General features: G+C 40.5%; 1 protein-coding gene across 1 annotated transcript in view; it reads left to right on the forward strand.

The window, feature by feature from the left end:
* Nucleotides 1-22341, forward strand: part of ADAMTSL1 (ADAMTS like 1) — a gene marked incomplete at both ends in the record, with an annotated part of 200758 nt that overhangs the window by 145245 nt on the left and 33172 nt on the right. Inside the window, 6 exons of the mRNA XM_082013297.1 lie at nucleotides 933-1143; nucleotides 8132-8311; nucleotides 9429-9582; nucleotides 10878-12018; nucleotides 17587-17714; nucleotides 21238-21366. Coding sequence (XP_081869423.1) covers nucleotides 933-1143; nucleotides 8132-8311; nucleotides 9429-9582; nucleotides 10878-12018; nucleotides 17587-17714; nucleotides 21238-21366 — 1943 coding nt within the window. The remainder of the gene's footprint in view (nucleotides 1-932; nucleotides 1144-8131; nucleotides 8312-9428; nucleotides 9583-10877; nucleotides 12019-17586; nucleotides 17715-21237; nucleotides 21367-22341) is intronic.

Consider the following 22341-nt stretch of genomic DNA (forward strand, 5'->3'; position numbering starts at 1 on the left):
GCAGGAAAGAGAGCTATTCTTCAGTATTAGAAAAAGTGGCATTATCTGGCTCTCATACTTTCATTTTGGATGTGGGAGTATGTCCAGGTCACTGTAGTGTTTTGCATAAAGGCGATGGGAAGACTGTTTTCTTATATTCTCATTCTGAATTTAGGACTTTTTTGTGTACATACTTCTGCATATCTCTGAAGTGCCTCCTAGTAGACTACAAGAGTGGAAGACCTAATATTTTAAGCAATTTTCTGTACATGGCTGACAAAACTAGGGGTTGTATTCAGTACAGCTCAAACAGCATAAATGTGGTTTTAATATGATGAACACTGAAATTCAGTCATCAACAATCCTGCTGATGCAGGTTTTACATAGCTAGTGCAGAGAAGGACTGGCTGAGTGGTAGGTCTTCACCCAGGGGTTGAAGAGAATCTCCCTGCTCTCCCATTGCATCTCTCAAAGCCTTAGCCCTCCTTACCTCCACAACAAGGAAAAGTCAGTCAGAAGCACCACAACTGGATCTTCTGGAAGAAATTCCTGCTCAGCAATTCACTGATGCATTCCTTTGATGGACTTTATTAACATCTTCATTTTTTTAATTAAAGACAGAAAAAAGCCTAGCTAGTTAAATCCATTCAGTCCTGAAATATATGGGCCAGGCTCCTGCACACCAAAAACTTTTAATTTGAGATGCAAAACTGTTTCTGTGATATTGCAGGAGTCCAAAAGGCTTGAAGTCCAAGAGCTTTTGACAAGAACTGAAAATATAGAGGATCAGTAAATATTCCTCTTAGCCTCGTACTGCAGCTACAAGAAGGGTGATGGTGATCAGAGAATTGCCTTTCATTCATTGTTTCTTTTTCATCTGTCATTATAAAATGAGAAAAATTAAGGTGACTTTATTCTGTGCTTAAGGTTTTTCTCTCCTGACCCCTTCACAGATGGGAGATTGGGAAATGGAGCACCTGCAGTCTTACCTGCGGGGTTGGATTGCAGACACGAGATGTCTTCTGTTCTCATCTACTGTCAAGAGAGACTAATGAGACCGTGATTTTGGCAGATGAATTGTGCTATAAACCTAAACCATCCCTCGTGCAAGCCTGCAATCGCTTTGACTGCCCACCCTCCTGGTATTCTACAGAATGGCAAGAGGTAAGAATGTATGTGTAATCTCATTTTACGACTGCTAAAAGTAGTCACTGTATGCATTATCAATGCATCATTTTGCTTTAGCCCATCAAGAAGATTCATTAATCTGTCCAACAAGCCATTAAAAAAATGACAAAGTATGCCTTTTTGCTCTTTAAAAAAAAAAATGCTTCAACATTTTCAGATGCAAATAATGACTGTAGCTACTTCTAATGCAAAGTATTAGCACTATAGCACTATAGCATTTTATGACTGACTATAATCCCAGACAAAAATATCTGGAATATGATGGTTAGATGCAGTGAGTGCATTTGGGTTAGCGATGCCAAGGTTACTAGGAATGCAAAGCTGTAAGGATCCAGGAGGAGAGAATCTCTAAAGCATGTTGAGTATTTCATATATTCTCAAATAATAATTTAGTTTAGGACAGAAAACACTCCTCACCCTTCAGAGTCACAAATGAACATTAGGCACTGCCCTTTGGGAGGCAGCTGAAATTTTGGATGGATCTGTACAAGGATTTCCATCTTGGGAAAGCAACCTGAAGTGAGTTTATTTGCTGCCAGCTGCTTGCGAATTAAAACACTTGTGCAATTCAAAAAACTTAAAGATGTTTCTGTTGGATATAATACTGCAATAGAAGAAAGGATCCTGCCCTGTTGTCAAGCATAAAGGAAAAATTTGCTGTGTGGTGGAGGTTAAACAAGGCCTGTTTAAATCTTCAATTCTGCTGGGTGCAGGGATTCCTTCCATCCTATGAGAAAACTATGAGCACTTAGTACAGTGCTTACATACGCCTACCCAGTCTCCACCTATAAAATCCGCTCTTTACTTAACAGCCAGGGACATGTTAATGTACTCACCTAATGAAGTAGGTAAGTCTGTGCAGCTGTACTTCACAGGAGAGCTCTGGGTTTGGGCAGACATCCTATTAGCAAAAATTTATGCCAGCCTGATGTTCTATCAAAGCTAGATAACTAGCCTATAGCATTAGTCCTGTGTTTAAAACAATTCAGTGATTTCATGTTTTAATTTGTCTACTAATATTCAAATATACGTATTTGCTTCGTTGTACTTTTGAATAGTTCTAGGCTATCATCATACATAGATGCTGTATTTGTAAATAGCAAATAGCATTCTACTAGCACATATGGTAACAAAGCCAAGCATTTCAAAGTTAGGATATGCTAGAAGGAATGCCTTATGTTCATTAAAATCCTATAATCCACAATCCTAAAGCCACATTTCTTACAGGAACAATTTTCTGTAAGTTTATATGAACAGTCAGAAGAGACATATGTTACAGCGTGCTGAAAAATTAATTTTCTGCTAACAATGACGATTAGTGATAAGGCCACCTTAGAACAGTACTTAAATAGTTTCTGTTAGAGCAATTTCCAAACAGATTTTTTTTCAAGATTTGAACATCTTCCTCAACACTGTAAACACATATATTTCTGCCTGTCTAAGGTAATGTTTTAGCAATTTTTGTATCTGCTCAAGGGCTCTTAAATATGATGTCTTTTTGAAAGGTGTAGCAGATCTTAGGGAGGGGGGAGCTTCATTAAGTATAAAGGCTTTACCACACATATTAATCAGGAATGAAATCAAACTGCTCAGTTCACACTTTTTGTGTTAGCTGCTGCCTTCTCTGGGCTGGGTGGAGAGAACCTGTGCTGCAATTCATTGCTGCAGCTTAACGAAGGTCACATCATATCTCTTCTGCGCTTACTTCCATAGGCTTTGCAGGCTGGCCAGCTGCGTACATAGCTCTTCACTACATGGGCACTGAATATGTGTAATCTCATTTTACGACTGCTAAAAGTAGTCACTGTATGCATTATCAATGCATCATTTTGTTTTAGCCCATCAAGAAGATTCATTAATCTGTCCAACAAGCTATTAAAAAAATGACTTTCTAAGCCACTAAAAAAAAAAACTTTCACCAGGAGAAAGCAGCACAAAATATGTACTTCTCTACCTACTGACTTCAGTCTCTGTTTAACTGAGTATAGTGAAAAAAAAAAAAGCCTAATCCATCAAAATTATTTTCCATTCTCTCACTTTTTAAAGACATCTGTCTTCCTTCTTTGCACCACCAACCTCTGTACAGTTATTTCCACCCTGTAGGTGGCCTCACAGTTCAGTCTCACCCAGGTTTCCCATGGATGACCTCCATGTGAAAACCTGCACCATCAGGCCAGTGTGTTGCACTTAAGGATTATTACAGCTGTTGGCTCCTGGGATGTATGAGGGAAAAGTCCATTTGGACAGGATGTGAGTGGCTGAGACTTCTCCCAGAGGTGAGCTCCAGCCATGCAGCAGAGCTGCCATGGAGACCTCCAGCAGAAGAAATACTGCAGGAGTATTTCTTTCCTTATATTAATGGACCCACAACACCTCCCCTCTCCCCAAATCCCTGAGAGAGTTCCTCACATATGGGGAGATGGAGGGCCCTGCAGGAAGGTGCCTTCCTCACCCTAAGCAAGTTCATCAAAGCTACTATAGAGGATAACATCTGTTCTCGACACAGCCTGGTTTGAAGCCATTTTTTTGGTCTCGTTTGTGGAGTTTGTCGTGCTTTTCAGAGCACTCTCTCACAATAGTTTCAAGCAAACAAACAAACAAAAGATTTAAACTGCAAAGAGCAATGTTTTCTTTTATAAGGCCTTCTATGCTTGTTAAGGAAGGGTTGTCTGAATTAAACGCTATTAGAAGCCCCACTGTTCCTAGCAGATATATACACGATAATTACCAGTGTTGCAACATTCCAAACATTTATTTAGATATCTCTTTGCAGATTCAAGACTATTTATTTTTAAATAGTTCTGTTTCTTAGCTAAATCCATTAGGATGTTTATCTTCTTTTCAGTAGTGTGCTTCTGGAGGAAAGTGGATATGAGCTTTCATTTTTACAAGACCCTATAAATATCTACTCTGCAGACCTCAAATGGGAGACAGCCATTAGTAAATCTTCATCCTCCTTTGTTTCATTACTGAATAAGCACCGTAGTCTCCGTCCCAGCATTCTTTTTTAGCTGCTCGGTGCTGTCCTTCCTCCAAAGATAATTAGAACAATGGCTTGACAACAGAGGCATCAGGGGAAAACTGGTAACATTTTCAAATATTTTCCTAGCTGTTTTTTCTCCATGGTGTAAAAAGTCCTTTCTAAATCTTCAGGTGTCAGGCACTAGAAAGGAACTAAAAGACCTGCTGAGAGAAAAATGATTACTCCCTTTGCAGATGCTTTATCTTACTGTAGAGTCATAGCAAAGAATTCATTTTTGAGATCAAGGCCAAAACTTTTACTGCTGTAGTCCCACCACTGTGAGCAGAGGGCAGTGCAAAATTAAACCACCTAGGAGAGCTGAGGGGTAGGACAACCCTTTTCCCAACTGTCCCTGTAAGCAGGACTGACAGTAAAATGACATCCTTTCAAACATTCAGCTACTTCCCCAAGCCAATAACAGTTATGCTGAGTGACGGTTGTCTAGCCCTTTATTTTTTATTAATAAATGTCTTTTTTCCACAAGTTTGAAAAGAGACCAGCTTCCCTGCCTCCCAAACCTTGGAAATGGTGGTTTTGTCTGAAAATTTGAATACATTGTATGCACGTGTATAGATGCATGTGCTGAGGCAGCGACACAACCCGCTTTTCCCCTCTGCTTTCAACAGCAACGATTAATTTTTTGTGTTAATTATCATTTACAGACTGTTGTATGAGCAGAACAGATACCAAAGAAATTACTGCAGTGAGAGAGGCCAAGGCCACAGTTCCACCAGCAGTTTAGGATGTCATATGCCAACACTTCTACCAAAGGAGAAAATAGCTGCTGCAGGCATCTCTTTCTTGCCCTTATAGCACCTACTCCCTTATATCTCCCTTATATCTCCAATCATGCAATGGTCCTGGTTAACGCTAGCCAGAAATATAATTAGCTTTAGCCTAGATTAATTTTCCTCTCTGGTTCACTATGCAGCCACACAAATGCTTATACCAGCATATGAGAAAAGGAAGCACAAAACCAGGAATGACTCACTGGTGGAATGGGGTGTATAGGTTGTCTTCTTTGGTGTCAGTCTTGCCTCATGTTTGCTTAAGCTAATTGTTGAGAACTAGGCATAATCAGGCAGCAATGTGAGGAGATGCCATTGTGGAAGTTGGCACCCTGGCAAAGTTTCAGACGCCCTGTAAAGGAATATCAGGGGATATTGGGCTTGGCTCTGCTCAGAAGCTGTGGGGAGCAGGAATATCAAGACACATATTTCAAACAGCCACACTTTTACCTACTTGGGTGGGTTAGGTGAAACCACTCTGTGATACAAGCACTCTTCTCTGTTTTAAGAGTGCTGTGAGATCTTTCTGAACAGCAGAGAGAGATGGGATATGTCCTAATGAGGATCCTCTAAAAACTACTGTTTCATGTTGCCCATAAATACAAGAAGATGTTGCTGTCATTGATTACCCCCTTTCTTGGAAAAATGTGAAGGCTGGAAGCTTCCACTAGACAAAAATCAGTAGAAACCCCAGGGCAGTGAACGCTCCAGGGGTGAAATACAGGTACAAGCATAGCTCCAGGGCAGTAATCCAGGACTGTCCTAGAACAGCATTCCTGCGGACAAGGAGGAATCTCATTACTGTGTTTGTCTGTCTGTGGCACTTAGTAATAATTTAGCATTGAGTAGCAAGTTATTCTTCAAAAAACAAAGTTATGTAAGCGACTGAAGGGCAAGAAGTAAGAAAAGATCTGTTTTGTCTTACTCTTTTATCTGGTAGTGGTGAAGGGCAGGAAGACTTCCTGGGATTTGATTGATTGACAGAAGGAACATGCATTTGTTGTATTCATACAGTGTCTAACCCATTTTGGCTCTGCTATGCAATGGCAGTCGTTAGGCAATCTTGAAGTAATACATTTAATCATATTTTTCTTGATTTACTCTCTCCTCAGGAATGAATTGTCCTCAAATGAAAGATTGATAAATGTTTTCTTTTGTTGAAAACTAAAGTATTGGTTTACTTGTTTAATGTTTTTGGAAGCCTTTGAGCTTTGTAGCATTCTAAGTAGGACAAAAGCTATTTTTACTCATTAGAGAGCAAACCAAACTGAATATAAACATGATATTCAGTTCTTCTGCACTTTCTTTCTGTCTTTCAAAGAAAATGTATATCCTAAATACTAAGGCTAGCATTAAAGTTTATGTATGTACACACAGAACTTTCACACACAGAGAATCATTAAGGTTGCAAAAGACCTCTAAGATCATCAAGTCCAACCAGCAACCCAACACCACCATGCCCACTAAACCATGTCCCAAAACACCATGTCTACACATTTTTTGAATACTTCAGGTGGTGGTGACTCCACCACCTCCCTGGGCAGCCTGTTCCAATGTTTGATCAGTCAAGAAAATTGTCCTAATATCTAGTCTAAACCTCCCCTGGCACAACTTGAGGCCATTTCCTCTCATTCTATCACTAGTTACTTGGGAGAAAAGTCCAACACCCATCTCACCACAACACCCTTTCAAGTAGTTGTAGAGAGCGGTAAGGTCTCCCCTCAGCCTCCTCTTTTCCAGACTGAACAACCCCAGTTCCCTCAGCTGCTCCTCATAAGACTTGTTCTCCAGACTCCTCACCAGCTTCATTGCCCTTCTTTGGACACACTCGAGCAACTCAATACCCTTCTTGTAGTGAGGGGCCCTCACTATATCTCTCTATCTAAAAGAGAAGGGCCTTTCACAACTGCAAGATTTTCTAAAACAGTCAGTTTTTCACTGCTTGAGTATGTTTTAATATTTCTTCATATGGTTTTGTGCTCCTCAGGCATAATTCGCATGTCGCAAGCTATAAGCAACTCCTGGTCATGTCAGTGTCGTGCAGGCTTCCCCTTCTTTGCTAGGAGAAAGGAAAAAAGAGGTTGAGCTGGTTGGACTGAGCAGGAGAACTGGGAGCCTGGAAGCCTGTTACCAGCCTCAGGAAAAAGATCCTTAGCAAAAAGGGCTGACCAAACAAGTTTACAAAAAAGATTCAGGGAAGCTATTTCATCTGCTTGTTCAAAATTTCCTGCCCTACTTGGGTAGAAAATGGATAGAGAGAGGGATATTTACATTAAAGAGAGAGGGAAGGTGAGTTCTCTGGATATTAATCATCCCAATTTAATTTGACTCAAATAAATGTTCCTTCTTACCTTTTGGAAAGAGTACACAGCTGTCATGACAGTCGTAAATATAAAACGGCTTCATGGATATTTAACAGTTTATTATATTAACCTTATAAACCCGTTACTGAGACTAACAGTAGATTGCAGCTGATATATAGCTTTTGCATTAATTAAAAATCAGAGAAATGCCATAATGCAAGAAGTCTTCAAGGATAGGATTTCTGGACTGGACAGTTAAGTTTTGAGCTGCACTAACAATAGACCTCATGCAAGTCAGAAACGAGAGATGAAAAATTACAAAAGGGAGAAAAAGCAAAGTGATAAACTGGGGAAATTTTTATTTATCACTCCCTCAAATTTCCTTTTTTTTTGAATCTTGAATCATCTACAGCTGGATACGACTTCTCCACTCTCTCTGGCACTGTCAGTAGCACAGTCAGAGCTCAGGCAGTGACATTAGGATGTAGATCCTCCACATCATGTGCCTGTGTCTCACTTTCCGGTTGGTGGCTACAGGAAAGGACAACTTTTTTACCTCCATACTGTAACTCTGACCCATTGTTTCCATGTCTTTTGTACAAATGCCAGAAAATAGAACATTTCAGAAATACTGAAGCAGTTTTTCTAAATATTAGCAGAATCAACTGCTTCCACATTCCAAAATATTTTGACATTTTTAAAAGAAGTCTGTTTTGATGTCTCTAATTATTTTTTTTATATTTTCTATTTGGCCAAAACTGAGTGTTGATTTCTACCCAAATTCACAAGTAATTTTTGCTGCCAGTTGCCATGGTGCAACTGTGTTGCAAGGTGGGTCTCATCTCCTACAGTGTTCACAGACATGTGGCGGTGGTGTCCAGAAGCGAGATACACTTTGTAAGCAGCGCCTGGCAGATGGAAGCCTGTTAGAGCTACCAGAAACCTTCTGTTCCACACCAAGGCCAGTTACTCAACAAGCCTGCAAAAATGAGGATTGTCCCAGTGAGTGGCTTCTCTCTGACTGGACACAGGTATGTTACTTGTATGCACGAGTATTGTGCTGTTCTTGGCAATGATGTTCCTCAGTCAATTGGGGTAAAGGAGCACAAAGTATGTTATGCCCATTTTTGTCCTGTAATCTGTCCTTATCATCCTGGTAGGGGATATGATCACTAGCTCCATGCTCCTCTTTGGACATTGCCGCCACAGATGTGGGTTAGCCATCCAGCCAAACCATACTCCCTTCTGGCATAAACACAAGCCATGCTCAAAACAATAAACCCCTGCCTCTGTCCATGCCTATGTTTATGTTCATCCAAGGCATTGATGAAGAGTAATCTTTACTCCCCCAAGCTAAGTGCTTTTTCTTCCCAGAGCCTGACTGTTCTGATGTCAATAGTCTTTTTCTCCTTGGGGCCACTTCAACGTTCTCCTATGATACAGAGAAGAGAAGGGATTCCTGCAGTCTGCTGTAGGCACATCGTTACAGACAACAAGCCTCTTATTCTAGGACATTGTTTTTTCAATGGTAGCTAGTTAGTTACTTCGTACACCATAGTGTGGTTAAGAGGGTTTATAGCCTTTTGTGTAAGCCATGTGTGGTAACTACTAGGCTGAGGTAACTCATTGGTATCTGAAACACCCATTTATTATTCCTAATAGGTCTGCAACTGTAAAGGTCAAAGATTAAGTTTAGGCCAGATTTTAGCAGAACAGATTGTATCTGTGTGAAGTGCAACTCAGTGTGGTCTGCTTTTGGCTACAAGCAGAAGTTTTTCCAGCCAGTAGACACAGACATATAGAAACAAAGTGCAAAGACAAGTTTTATTGTAGCACAGTACCATTAAAAAAAAGGACACCATCTGAGAGAAAAAAGTGCTAAAGGGAGCGTGGGAAGAGTCAAAACCTCAAAATACTGGACAGAAAATACCTGATATTTCATCGCCTTACTGTGCCTCCACTGTTTGTAGCTGAATGGCCATGTGCTGCTCTGCTTTATTTCATGGCAATATTTTGAAAGCTGTAGCTGATCCGTACCATTGTATGAGTAAGCAATGTGGATATGGGTGGTGAGGGGGGGTGTGTGACAACAAGCACCCTGTTGCTTTTAATACACCTTGTTCCTAATATTTTTTATTCTGTTCCTAGTGTTCAGTCAGCTGTGGAGAGGGCACCCAGAGTCGAAATGCCATTTGTAGAAAGATGCTGAAAACTGGAGGTTCTGTCATCGTCAATTCCTCATTGTGCTCACCTTTGCCATTCTCATCCCTGGTCAGGCCCTGTGCACTAGGCACCTGTGCAAGTAAGTTGAAAAGATGCTTGGCAGTGCCTGGGGGAAGGGGGCCTGGATGTCCATTACTAAGAAATCCATGCTGTCACCTGCTCCATAACCTTCTCTTGTGCTAGTCTCAGTCTTGCAGAGTGGTTGCTGCTGCTGAGTTTTTCTGTCTGTGAACAAGTATGGTTTGTTTAGCAATAAGGCAAGTCAGTGGATGAGAACTATAAATTTTACTGTTGGAGCTGGGTCTGAGCCAATGTGCTGGAAAGGAGCTACTAGTTTCTGGAAGAACTGACTCAAAATTCTGACCCAAATCTAGATCTAAATTTCACAAATGGAATGTAGAGGCTTAGAGATACAGCACAGCAGCCTGAGGGCAGCTGCAAATAAACTCTCTGCTAGAAGAGCTAGAAATGAAAGAAAATGGTTGGTAAGGGATTTTGTTGAAGATCTTTTAAAAACATGTTATTTCATCATGTCACTCGGAACACCCTATGCCCTGGGATTTCTAAGGCACCATGCAACATAAATTAGATGTATTTTATGTTGGTATTTCATGCTTTTGTTGTTGCCCTTTGCAAGAGCAGTAGTCTCCCTCTACGCCCTTCCCTTCCTTGCAGTAATCCAATTGGATATGTGAAAGTTTGAAAGGCAGCCTAGCTTCAGCTTAAAGTTGACTATGAACTCTGAAACTGCTAAATGTTGGGTATGTCAGGGAGAAAGAAGATCTGACATTCAGAAGCAAAGCTGGGACCAAATGTTGCATGGTATTTACTAATAATATTCCTATGCTGCTTTAGTTCTCTGTCGTAGAGATCTGGAAACTGAAAGAACACACTGAACTAGTGCACTATAATATATTTTACCGTGTTTTTAAGCCTAGTCCAGACAGATTTCTTTTGTTCTCTTCAATGTTACTCCCTGCGGTAGAAGTATTTTCAGTCTTCTTTTCTGCTGTGACCTGCAAGATGATGTTGCTTTTGAGGGTTTGGATGGTAAACACTTGTTTATGTTTAAACACTATCTTCATTTAAATACTTTATCACAAAGAACTACATTTCCACTCAAGTTTTCTCCCTCCCATAAAGCTTTTGTCCCATAAAGTTTTTGTATCTGCATGTACCCTGGGCAGGACTACTTTTGCATTCCTAAAATGTGCTTTGTTATTCCTCTTATTTTGATTGTTCCAGCTTAATGTTCAGCAGCTGGTGGCCAGTTTCTCCCATTACTGTCTAATGGGTTGAATGCTGCCAGCACCAAAGTACACTGCTTGTTTTGTTTAATGGTATCACATACTAATAGTATTAATGATATTTCAGGGCACAACAGGCCAGCTCATAAGCAAAGCCCCCATATTATGGCCGTAAAGAAAGTTTACATCCAGACAAGGAAGCAGAAGAAGCTACACTTTATTGTGGGTGGGTATGCCTACCTGCTGCCCAAAACCTCCATTATTCTCCGATGCCCCACAAGGAGGTTCCGGAAATCAATGATCACTTGGGAAAAGGATGACAAGAGGCTCGTCAGCTCAGCTCACATCACCATTGCACCCTATGGGTATGTGAAAATCCACCGTCTGAAGCCTTCAGACACTGGGACATACACCTGCATAGCAGGGCCAGCCCGGGAGCATTTTGTAATTAAATTAATTGGAAACAACAAGAAGATCATTGTTGGGCAGCCAACTGGTATTAAGGAGGAAGAGGCCATGAGAAAGGCTGGCTTGAATGAAGCCTTGCAAACGCAGGAGAAACATATGAATGCGATTCTCTTCAATGGGAGCAAGGCTGAAAAGCGAGGGCACCTTGCTGACCCCAGCAGCTGGTATGATGATATTGTCTCAAGGCTGCTACAGCACAGGGGCTGCCCAGGGGAAAACCTGGAGTCCTGGGAAGCCCAGGAGTCCACAGAAAGAAATGCCTCTTCAGAGGAGGAACAGAGCTGGGAGTATAGCCTGCCATTTACCATGGTCACAGAGCAGAAACGCTTTGATGATATCATAAGGAACTTGTCTCAACAGCCTGAGGAGCTTAAAGATGTCTACACTGAGCAGCTTGTTTTCCAGCTGGCTCATGAGGTTTTCAAGAGTCACCTGGAGCACCAGGAATCTGTCCTCAAAGTGTCGAGGCGAAGAGTAGATTCAACCTCAGTGGAGTATCCTCTCCACAGACATGTTTCTGGATTTACCAGCTCCCTGAGGACGTCATCTGCCGAAGCATTTCTTCCCACCGCTGTAGACCTGGCAAATGGCTTGCGCAGACCTCATCAAAAGCCTGCCATCCTCCGAAAGATTTCAGCAGCACAGCAGCTTTCTGCTTCAGAAGTTGTTACCCACCTGGGACAGACGGTGGTCCTAGCCAGTGGCACACTGAGCGTGCTGCTTCACTGTGAGGCAGTGGGAAACCCAAAGCCCACCATCAGCTGGGCTAAGAATGGAGAGGAGGTGAAATACAATGATAGGTAAAACATACTATTTAACTTTTAAGAAAATAATTTATATTTTGACTCTTCAGTTTCCATGTTTTACTGCCTGTCAGTCCCATGGACAAAAAAGTATTTTGCTGTAGTCTGATCTCCTAGCAGAAGGAAGCCCTAACACATGTGAAGTGGTAAACAGGGCACTGTAACTCTTCAATACGGTCTGCATGCTGAGCTAGTCTGGTGTAGCAAACAGGAGCTTTACTTTGGTTTCAGTAAATAAAAAAAAGAGTTGGTAAAGTACAAAAGTATGTAAGTGCCTAATGCAGTCAACAGAGCACTTCATGTCAGGAGGCTGGGAGCCTTAGCGTATTTTCCCATCTGAAGGTGGAGGTTTCTATTATGAAGACTGGTTTTGAGATAAAAAGATTTATTATTGATTTTTACTATTACTATTATTGTCTGTTGGAGGTATGAACTGCATTTCTCACAGTGCTTCAGCAGAGTCTGTCTGACATGGCTGTGGTAGCAGAAGACAGAGGAAGTGAGGCTTCTGCCTTCCACAAGTGTATCTGTATGTAAAACTTCCCCAGGATAAACCTCAGGGGTCATTACAATCACCATGCCCTGTGTGCATTCTGATAGAGGCTGGAAATTCTGGAACCATGCCTCACGGCTATTTGCAGCTATACTGTCACCTCAACACACTGATCTCTAAGCATTAGTCTTCTGATGTGAGTTGGTGCCTCCTCATGTGTTCAAACTCCAGTGTGCTGGCTCCTCAGGTGTAGCCCAAGAACTTGAGTAACAAAATGTTTTTATCAGTGTACCACAGAAATGATCCTGTTTTTCCTACAGGTAGCCTTTACCTGCTTATGACTCCACGTTATTTGTTTATGTGCAAGAGCATGCAAAAAGAGATTATTTTCAATGCGAGTTTTATGCTCAACTGTTTTGATAACATACATTTTTCTCATGTGTATACTTGAGATTTTATGGTTTGGTTCAGTTCTGTGAGAAAGTGGTATATAAGGATGGGGAGAGAGTGTAAGCAGCAGTTATATTAACCAACATGGTACAACAAAGCAGTCCAGGGATCTGCTAGCAGCTCTTTCTGCACAAGATACTGACCTCAGTTAAGACATCTGAATTTAGTCAGAAGGTCAGCTTGGGAAATGAGAAAAGGTGGAGTCAAGGCAAAAGTTAATTTCCAGTGTGGTGCCTGTGGGTCATCCAGTGAAGTTTTGATTTAGGTACGGTTGTTCCTTCTGCATAGTTATACAATTAGTTTATTAGCTCCTTTCTCACTTTGGCAACTGAATCACTCCAAAATTGTTGTTTCCTCTAATGTATTGAATTTCCTGGTTCTTGTCGCTCTTTCTGTGTCTGAAGGCTAGTAAACATATTAAGTTTCACACAAAATATTGTAACATTCACAGGGGGAGGGGACACTAAGAGCGAGAATGTATCTCTCGTAGAAATCACATGCAGTCTTAATCAAGACTTGGGCCCGTACTATCCCTTTATTTGGCCGTATTCCTGTGAAAATATCTTCATGCCCCTCCCCCCCGCAAAGTTTCATATATAGATTTTCATTGCCAATGGTTACATCCTGTTGGAATTGTGCCAATAAGGGATTTTTTTTTTTTTTGGTCTCTACTTGAAATGACTGTGATTTCTGTGGTATGCTTGAAAGAGAATGAAGGTTACATAAAGTCCATGTGTGATTAATGCTGGACACTACAGTCATGAGAAAATTACACCATATAAGCAGCCGTGAGGCAGCAACAGGCAGATTCATTTAGCTGACAATAATACAGTCTTATGATTTCTGAAATTTTCATTTGGAATTTTTTTTTTTACAGTGCCTTCCAATCTTTTTCTTCCATTCAGTTTGGCTGAAATAGCATCAAATGTTGTGTTGTATTTCTGAATTATCAGGCAACTATTTGTGCTCAAGTTTTCTGTTGGAAAGACTTTGGGAAGTACAGTTCATTTGCCAATTAGTAGCGTTATTTATTGACAACTCTTCTTTAAAGGTTGAGGCAGTCTCCACTTCATGAACTTCCATCTCATCACTTATGGTTCCTCCAGGCTGGTGGGTGGGTAAGGAAATGAACAGTGCTCTGGGCTTCAGATTTGTAACTTTGGAGTTAATGGAAGTTTAGAAATCATGATGCATATAAAATTTGGGTTGTGAATGTTTTGCTGGGTTCTCAATTGCAGTATTCTGGTTTGGGGTCAGAATGTTCTTGCTGGCTGCCAGTCAGCTGTGAAAATGAAAGCCACAGTTCAAGCAGTCTCACAGTATACAGCTGTAAACTGCAAGGACATCTGCATGCGGTGGTGGTTGGTAAGCTTTAGCTCTTTCAGCTCTGCAACTTGCCTTCTTCATACTTTGCCAGCCACTGAATGGAGAAGAGAAATCAGTTTTCCAGCCCACCTATGTCTCAATGGGAATAAGAAAATTAATATGGATGGGCCTTCCTGTACCAGTATCAGAGAGACACTTTTTGTGAGGAAGGTCAGAGAGTTGTGCTGAAATCCCTCAGCTCATGTCCTACTGAGTATGCTGAGATTCCAGTTGTATCTGGTTTGTATTGTGATTTTTAGAGTATAGGCTGCTGGTTCTAGGTTGGGTAATAGCTACCTGTGTTGTGTATTGCCAAATACTGATATAAAGGTACTCACTTTCGTGCATTGTGGCCATGGATTTTGTCTGGACCAGTGATGTAGCAATGAATGGCTCTATTACCATTGCCTCCTTCCATGAGCTGTGCCATCACCTAGAAGTATTTATGACTCCTACTACATAGCTCCACTTGCACAAATCAATTTCTTTAGCTTTAGTCTAGGTACTGTCACAAAAAGATATAAAACAGGCCCCAAAAAAGTGCTGGTTTTCAGTTACTCAATAGAATGAAAACATATGACAAAAAAAGCTGCAGCAGTTGAAAATATCTGTGTGGTTCCAGTAAAAGATCCTTGACTTGAGTCTGCATATTCAGCCTAAGTCCATATTTAACATCAGCGTCCACACTCTCTCCTAAGGTTAAAGTGTCAGGTTAACATCAGCATGGGTTCTGAGTGCAGCTTCAGAGCCTGCTAGTATCTATACTGAAGCCTGGAGGCTTCTGTAAATGATGCGAAAAATTTTATTTAAAAAAAAATTCAGATTAACTTCCTTAGGAATCAATTTCAGAAGTGAAAAACCTTCAAGGGATTTATGCATTGTTTAGTAAGGCTTCCAAGTATGCTGTAATTTCCATCACTGGGAACCCATTGGTACTTGATAATTCAACTTTTCTAAAACAGAAATATATTTTATAAATGGACATGAAGCAGAATGTAAACAGTAGGTGATAGAGAGTAAGGTGTTTGCGAGGTGCCATCTGAATTAGTCACTGATATAGGTCCTGTAAAATGCATTTTTATCTTGGAGACAACGCAGTGTTGAGCAACTGAGATGACACTGATTAAACATCAAGCTGTATTATTTTAAGTTCATAATCAAGACTCTGAAGATATGTTGCTGACAGAAAGAATTGCTACAGCTGGTATTTTTTTCACCACTGACAAGCAACTCAATACCTAACAAAAATAGCAATCTGTGAGCAAATAGGGAATCCAGCCAAAATCATTCTATACAAAGAGGGATAACAAAAGATCTGCTTTCAAGAAAAGCAGCTGTGCCAAATTGTGACACACACAACTAACAGAAAGAATTACTGAAAAGAAGAGGACATTAGCTTTGTTTCTAGCGAAGGACATTAAAAATTGTGTTGAAAAAATAGGAGGATGGAGCTGCATTGGAGTTTATTATTTTTAAAGGTGCAATATTAAGCAAACTCTTTCCTCAACCTGAAGGTGACAGAAACATTTTTTAAAACTTTTTTTAGGGGGTTGTAGGTGTTGGTTTGACGTAGCACTGGCTGATCAGCCTATATACTATGTTTGCACACATGCAGGCAGAACACACGTATTTTAACTATTATATGCTAGTGTAACCTGGGATAAATTCTGAAGTTCTAATGAATTCCGAGATTGAACCAGTCAGTGTTAACTAAAAAAGTCACATGTGAGATACTGATGCATGCTAATACTAGTTTTGTAAGTAAAGAAATTTGTTAGTTGCTGGCACTGTTAGCAGTGGCTAACTAGAAGTCTGCCCTGTTTATGACTAAGCATTGAGGAAAAAAAAAGATCCTTGAAAGCAGAAGTGGGGAGGGAATTCTTTCAACCATTGGCGTGTTTTTGCTGTGCAAGCAAAGATGCAATTTAAAAATGAGTAATTTTTTTTTGCGAATGTGCGTTTTTCTAGGCACTTGCAAAACTTGGTTGACAAAAGGCAGCTCTTTCATTTTATTAATTATTATTGCTACTATTAGTCAAAAAAGGGTTAAAAATAATTTTAACTCTGGATTTTTTCCTATAATAGATTTTGATGGGTGGCCCTAGTCTGGTTTGTTTTAGAGGTCTACCACCCACAGTGTTGTGCAAGATCAAGTTTCTGCTGCTTTTTGGTCCATGAGACAACAGTTTTCACTGAGGGGGTGGGAGTGGAAAGAAACTCATCAATTCCAGGATCTGTGAGCAGACTTTATTGCACGTGTTTTACAGGCATATCCCTCCCGCACTTTCACCGTTGTCACTGTCAATCACAGCCTCAACTAAGAGTTTACATAAAACAGTTGCTGAAAGTTGCTGATGAGAAAAGTAATTTATCATTAGGTTTTATCAACAGTTTCAGCTAAAAAATTAAGAGAAAAGAACAATAATCATGAAATACACTGTGCTGAAAATATGGGAACAGAAGAATCGACAAGAGCCGATGGACTAGATTCTTGCTTAAACAGGTATATGTCAGGATCTGATGGAGTTATACCACTGCAAAACCAGACTGTGAAAAGAAGCAGTTCAGAAGAGCTCTAAGGCCATATTCATCCCATTTAACCATGGGCAGTACACTGAGATCACGGTAGGCTCCTCTTACTGGCAGAGAAAAAAAACAGTTGGTTCAGCCCAAGGAGGAGCTGAGTGTTCCTCTCTGTCTTCACTGACTATTGGGGGAGCAACAAGAGTGCTGAGTTTGTACAAACCGCCCAGAAATTAATCAAAGAATCTGGAGCCTATTTCAGGCTTTGACACTGAGCCTGTGTTCACTTCACTTCCCTTCTATCTGCCTAGCTTCAGCAGGTTTTATTATTTTTCCCTTGCAATACTTTGGCTTTTTCTCTACTATTGCTACTCCTGCTTTGCAGAATTGAGAGACAGGGACGCTAGGCAACTCATTCAACATCATACAAGAAGTGACATAGCAGAGAAGGAGGTTTCACAAACCATGGGCAAATGTCCTAAGTACTCAGCAATTTTTCTCTAACACATATATCAGCAGTAGAAGAACTGGGAATGAGACTAAAATTTAATTTAAGTATCACAGCTCACAGTCTCAATGTAAGACTTTAAATTTTTAATAGATTTAAAAATATTAAAAAATATAACCCAAAGGCCTGAACTGTAAAAAAATTACCCAAAGCTGAAAAAACCCCAGTAAATGTATTCCTGCTCACACAAAGAGACTATGACATCTTTCTTTCTGCTTTACTCCAGGATGCTACTTCAGCCTGATGACTCCTTGCAGATTCTAGCGCCAGTGGAAGCTGATGTGGGTTTCTATGCTTGCAACGCGTCCAATGCCCTGGGATCTGACTCTGTCTCCATTGCTGTCACTCTAGCAGGTAATACTTCACTGTGATTTCCCAATGGTCCCCTACCACTTGTGTGATTCTGGACAGAAATCATCTTGGGGGAACAGTTGGCTGTGGATGTTGGGTGGGCAAAGTGGCTCAGCAGAGGTAGTTGAAAACACGGTGTGAACTCTGGAAAACCCTGAGGCACAATCCAACTTTCACAGACAGTTTGTGATATCTGTGGATCTCTGCATGAGATCAATGCTTTTTCTCATTTGCTGCATCTGTCATGTGCTTCTCAAGACAGTGTTCATCCTGGTTATTCACAGCCTATACGGGCAGCACAGTCCAAGTCTCCCAATTCATATGCTTCATTTTAAATCTATCACTGATCTCTTCAAGTTTAAGAGACCGATCAAAGTACTTGTTCAGATATATGTTAGGCAAGCCTGGAAAATACCGGCGCTGAAGAGCTAGCCCCTTGCAGCATCAAGCCCTGTATCGTATTTGATCCATTGTGGCACAGGCACGGCTGACGCTGTTTCAATTGCTGGCAAATAGAGGTTCACAAAAAATTAACTTCTATGTTTATATGTCTCTAGTAATGGTTGAGTTCTAAAGCAGACTAAATATCCTTTGTTAGTTTAGATTTCAATCCTAAGGAAAACTCACCCAAATAAAAGCCAAGGGAAATGGGAAGTAGTGCATGAATCCAGCTTCTTCAAGGTTCATTGGTAGGCAATATCAGCAGGCTCACAACCATGTTAGGACTAGTGGAAGGACAGGGCAGCAAAGGTAAATGAGGAGCTGTTGAGTAAGATGAAGGGACAATAGAGAGCTAAGGACTGTGACGAGGCAGAGAGGTCTTAGAGAAGGAGGATCCTACTTATCACAAAGGCAAAAAGAAACATATTAGGAATGCCAGAAAGCTTATTGATTTTTCAGACTTCTCCATTTCACTGCTTCAGAATATGGAAGCATTTGGAGGGCTTTAATGTGCGGACAGTGACCATCAACTGCCAATGTATCCATGTATGATTACAGGAAGGAATAGCTGTTGATGAGCTTCAGCTTTTTACACCAAAACCAGAGAAAATTTCAGGTAAAAGGAGCATAAAGGAAAACTAAGAATGCAGCAATGGCCATCAGTGAAGCTCTGATGATCAGTAAATGAACTGGAAGGAGACCTTGTTTGTCCCTTAGAAGGAGAACAGCTGAATCCCCCAGGATGGAGAAGAAAGATATGCATCAGAGCTACATATTACATGCAGGCAAAACCAAAGAGACTGATCCTTTTTACGCTACTGCAGATCAGGAGTATCTTTGCTGAATCCCAGGCAGCAGGGCAGTGGTGCTGCTGCTAAGACAGTATACTGTTTTACAAGGAGCAACTCCACAGTAAATCTCTTGTGCTGCACTAGCAAGAAGCTGAACGTGAGGTTAAAGAGTCATCAGTCAAAACTGCTATTCTGTCCATATTGCTCCAGTGAGTTTAAAAGCTATAGTCTTTGTACAACGTAATTTGTGGAGACAGTTTTGTGTGAAGCTATAGAAAAATCAGCTGAGCATTCATTAGGTACACATGTGACATCGGAAGGCTATTAGATTTTTTTTATTATAATTAATTACCAAGTCTGTAGTTTAACCTTTTCAGATGAATTAATGTTCATGGATCCCAGACTCCAGCTGAACTCTGCTTAGGAACTGGTATACATTTCCATCTCACATCCAAGGCAAAGAGCTGAACATCTTATAAAATGAGGCCATAAATATCAAAACGAGATACTCAGCAGTTTTTGGAACAAAGCAACAACCTTTTGGCATAATGGAAGTACTTTCTCCAAAAAAAAATTGAAAGCTGAGACCATCTTTAGAGCGATCAGGAGTGGGGCAGAAACCTTTTTACATTGAAGAATTTTCTGATTAATTTAACACATGCATAGAAAAAAAGACAGTGGAATATGCTTCCATTATTCTCAATGGTTTGCTACTCATTTATGGGTTGAACAGCTAACAGATTTTTAATCTTTTGATAAGATTGTGGAAACCAATCAGGAAAATTAAAGGCTGATCGATAGCTGAAGAATTTTTCTTTCTTTTCTTTAGGCTTTGCTACAAACATTAAAAATTTTGGAGATATTTCAACAATAAAATATAATATTTTACTTTGCTATTCTGGAGCATTAAAAGCACAAAAAGCTTTTTTAAAAAAAACTCCAAACTGATATGACAGGAATTCCAGATGAAAGGCATCTTTTAAAAGTCCTGCAAATATAGTTATATGAAGCAATTTATGTTAGGGCTGAATTAAATTTTCAGGGCTCTCCATGAGCTCAATGAAACCAAATTCTTCTTCTCAACTTTACCTTTTCTTCCTTGGTAACCTCCTGATTAACACACAAATGAAGCCAGTGGTAGACATTAGCCTAAAACTGCAACTTCTGTAGGCAAATTATAATATCTGAACCTGTTTTGTACCTGACCATTTATTTAAAGGGTGAAAAAATGTGCTTATAGATTTTTGGATAAAGATGAGTTTGAAAATACAACACTGAATCAAAAACACCCAAGTCTCATACCATTTAAAGCAGTGTTGTCATGTTCTGCCCCTCCTGCCAACATCCTGCCTCCAAAGCATTTTGGCTGGGAAGGGGGTGCCTTAATCCAGCTCTGTCAGCTCTGCTGCTTCACTCCCCTCTCTCAGAGCTAAGCCCTAGTACCTCTGAATTACTTCGTGCCGTGTAGGCATGCCTTTACGGTGCCCCTACAAAAGGAGTTGCAGAAGGCTCCTCGAGCCCCTAGTAGTGGATAACTCCATAACTAATTCCACATAGACAGGCACAACAGCAGGGTAACACCTTGACCCATTTGCTCGCTGTCACCAATGTTGGAAGCACACTGAAAACAATATGGGAAAACTTGTTGCAGGAAAAGCAAGTATCTTTGTTAGAGATAAACAATGTTAATGTATAACACTGTTGCTACAGGCTTTTGATAAAACAAAACAGGTTATCTCACAGAAAGGAGCTTATGTCCCTCATTCTCTTAATGCTAGATGTTATGTGAAAGCTTTCTGGTTATGGTCTGGTCTTCCCAATCCTAGTGTTTCCACTGTAGGTTGAAGAAAACATGATTGATGTGTAGAAACATCTTGTGTGTTGCTCTGAACCTCCTGTACTATTAATGTGCCTGTAGCCATAACTCAGGCTTCTTTTTCCTATGTTTGGCCTTTGGCAATGGGTGGTATTCTGGTTGCAGTACCAGGCAAACATCTTGCTGCAGCTCCAATTGTGCTGGTGTTTATTGATTCAGCTGGTTCTCGTATGTGTCCATATGGCTTTAATGCTTTTCTGCCTCTGCTCTAAGTATGCTTTTTATTTTTCCAAGACAGCTTTTCCCATGGAATTCAGTGAGACTGTAATACTATAAAGAGCAGGTGGCCTCATACTGGAGCGTTTTCTCTTATCCACCTGTCCTGTGTAGATACTTTCACACAGAGTGCCCCAGGCCATCTGTCCCATGTGAGTCCAGTGTGCTTGGTCTGATAAACTGTGGTGCTTCTTTTATACAGGAAAGCCACTGATAAAGGCATCAAGAGCTACTGTGATCAACACCGAATCACCTGCTGTCACTGTTGATATTGGAAGCACAGTGAAAACAATCCAGAGAGCAAATGTTACCATTAGCTGCCAGGTTGCAGGTGAGAAATTGCTTGGTTTCCCATGCAGGTGCCTTCAGCTATAAATTTCTCTGGAATTCTTTGCTAAATTGTTGTCTCCAGGTGCAGCTGTGTGAAACTGCAAGGTTTTCCTAAGACTCGGGCAAATTTCATTGCTTTCATTAATTCTTAGCATAGAAATTGTCATCCTTTTATCAATACCAACACGAACAGTGTAGTAGTTTAAGAAAATTGGTCTAGGTCAATACAACAGGCATCTTTGTTGGAAATAGATGGTATGATGTGGATACAACAAAACTGATACATATTCCTACCTGTTGGGATTGTTTGAGAATATACAAGCATGGATTGATTCATTTCCTCATTGATGAGGTTTTCAAAGTTCACTCCAGTTAGCTCCTTCTTGTCCTGCCAAACACTGTTTTTTTCAAATTAAGAGCATGTTAGCACACTCTTTTTCTGATTCTTTTTTTTTCTTTTTTTCATCTTGGGAGTTCAGGAATTCAGAGGAATTCTGCTGAAACAGGGTTCTCCCTGAAACTGTTTTTCCTCAGTCTTACAATGGCAGTTTTCCTCTTTCCAATGGTGACCAAAAAAGTTTGACTTTATCTGCATGTTACAGTCCTACAGCTGTTGGTGGGAATGGTGTTGGTGTAAGGAGGAGAGTTAGGGAAGAGAGAGCTGGGAAATCTCTAAAGACCCAGGGCCTGACCTTTGATTCATTACACTTTCATGCACACTATGAGGGGGAAAAGGAGGGTAAGGGAGCAGCTTATAAAACACAAAGTGACCCATGCTGTGTTACACGAATATCTGTGGTGGAGAATTGTTTGAAGTCACTTAGACCCTTGCTTTAGCTTCTTGTCCCTAGCAGCTACTTCATATAACTCTAAATAAGCACTGCACTAATATCTGCACTGCAAATATACAAATGTCCTGGGTTTTTTACACTTCCTGCTCACTTTAAGCATTTAGTGGTTGTCAGTTTTCCTTCTT

Source organism: Phaethon aethereus, assembly GCF_964289735.1.
Source record: "Phaethon aethereus genome assembly, chromosome: Z".
Taxonomy (NCBI): Eukaryota; Metazoa; Chordata; class Aves; order Phaethontiformes; family Phaethontidae; genus Phaethon; species Phaethon aethereus.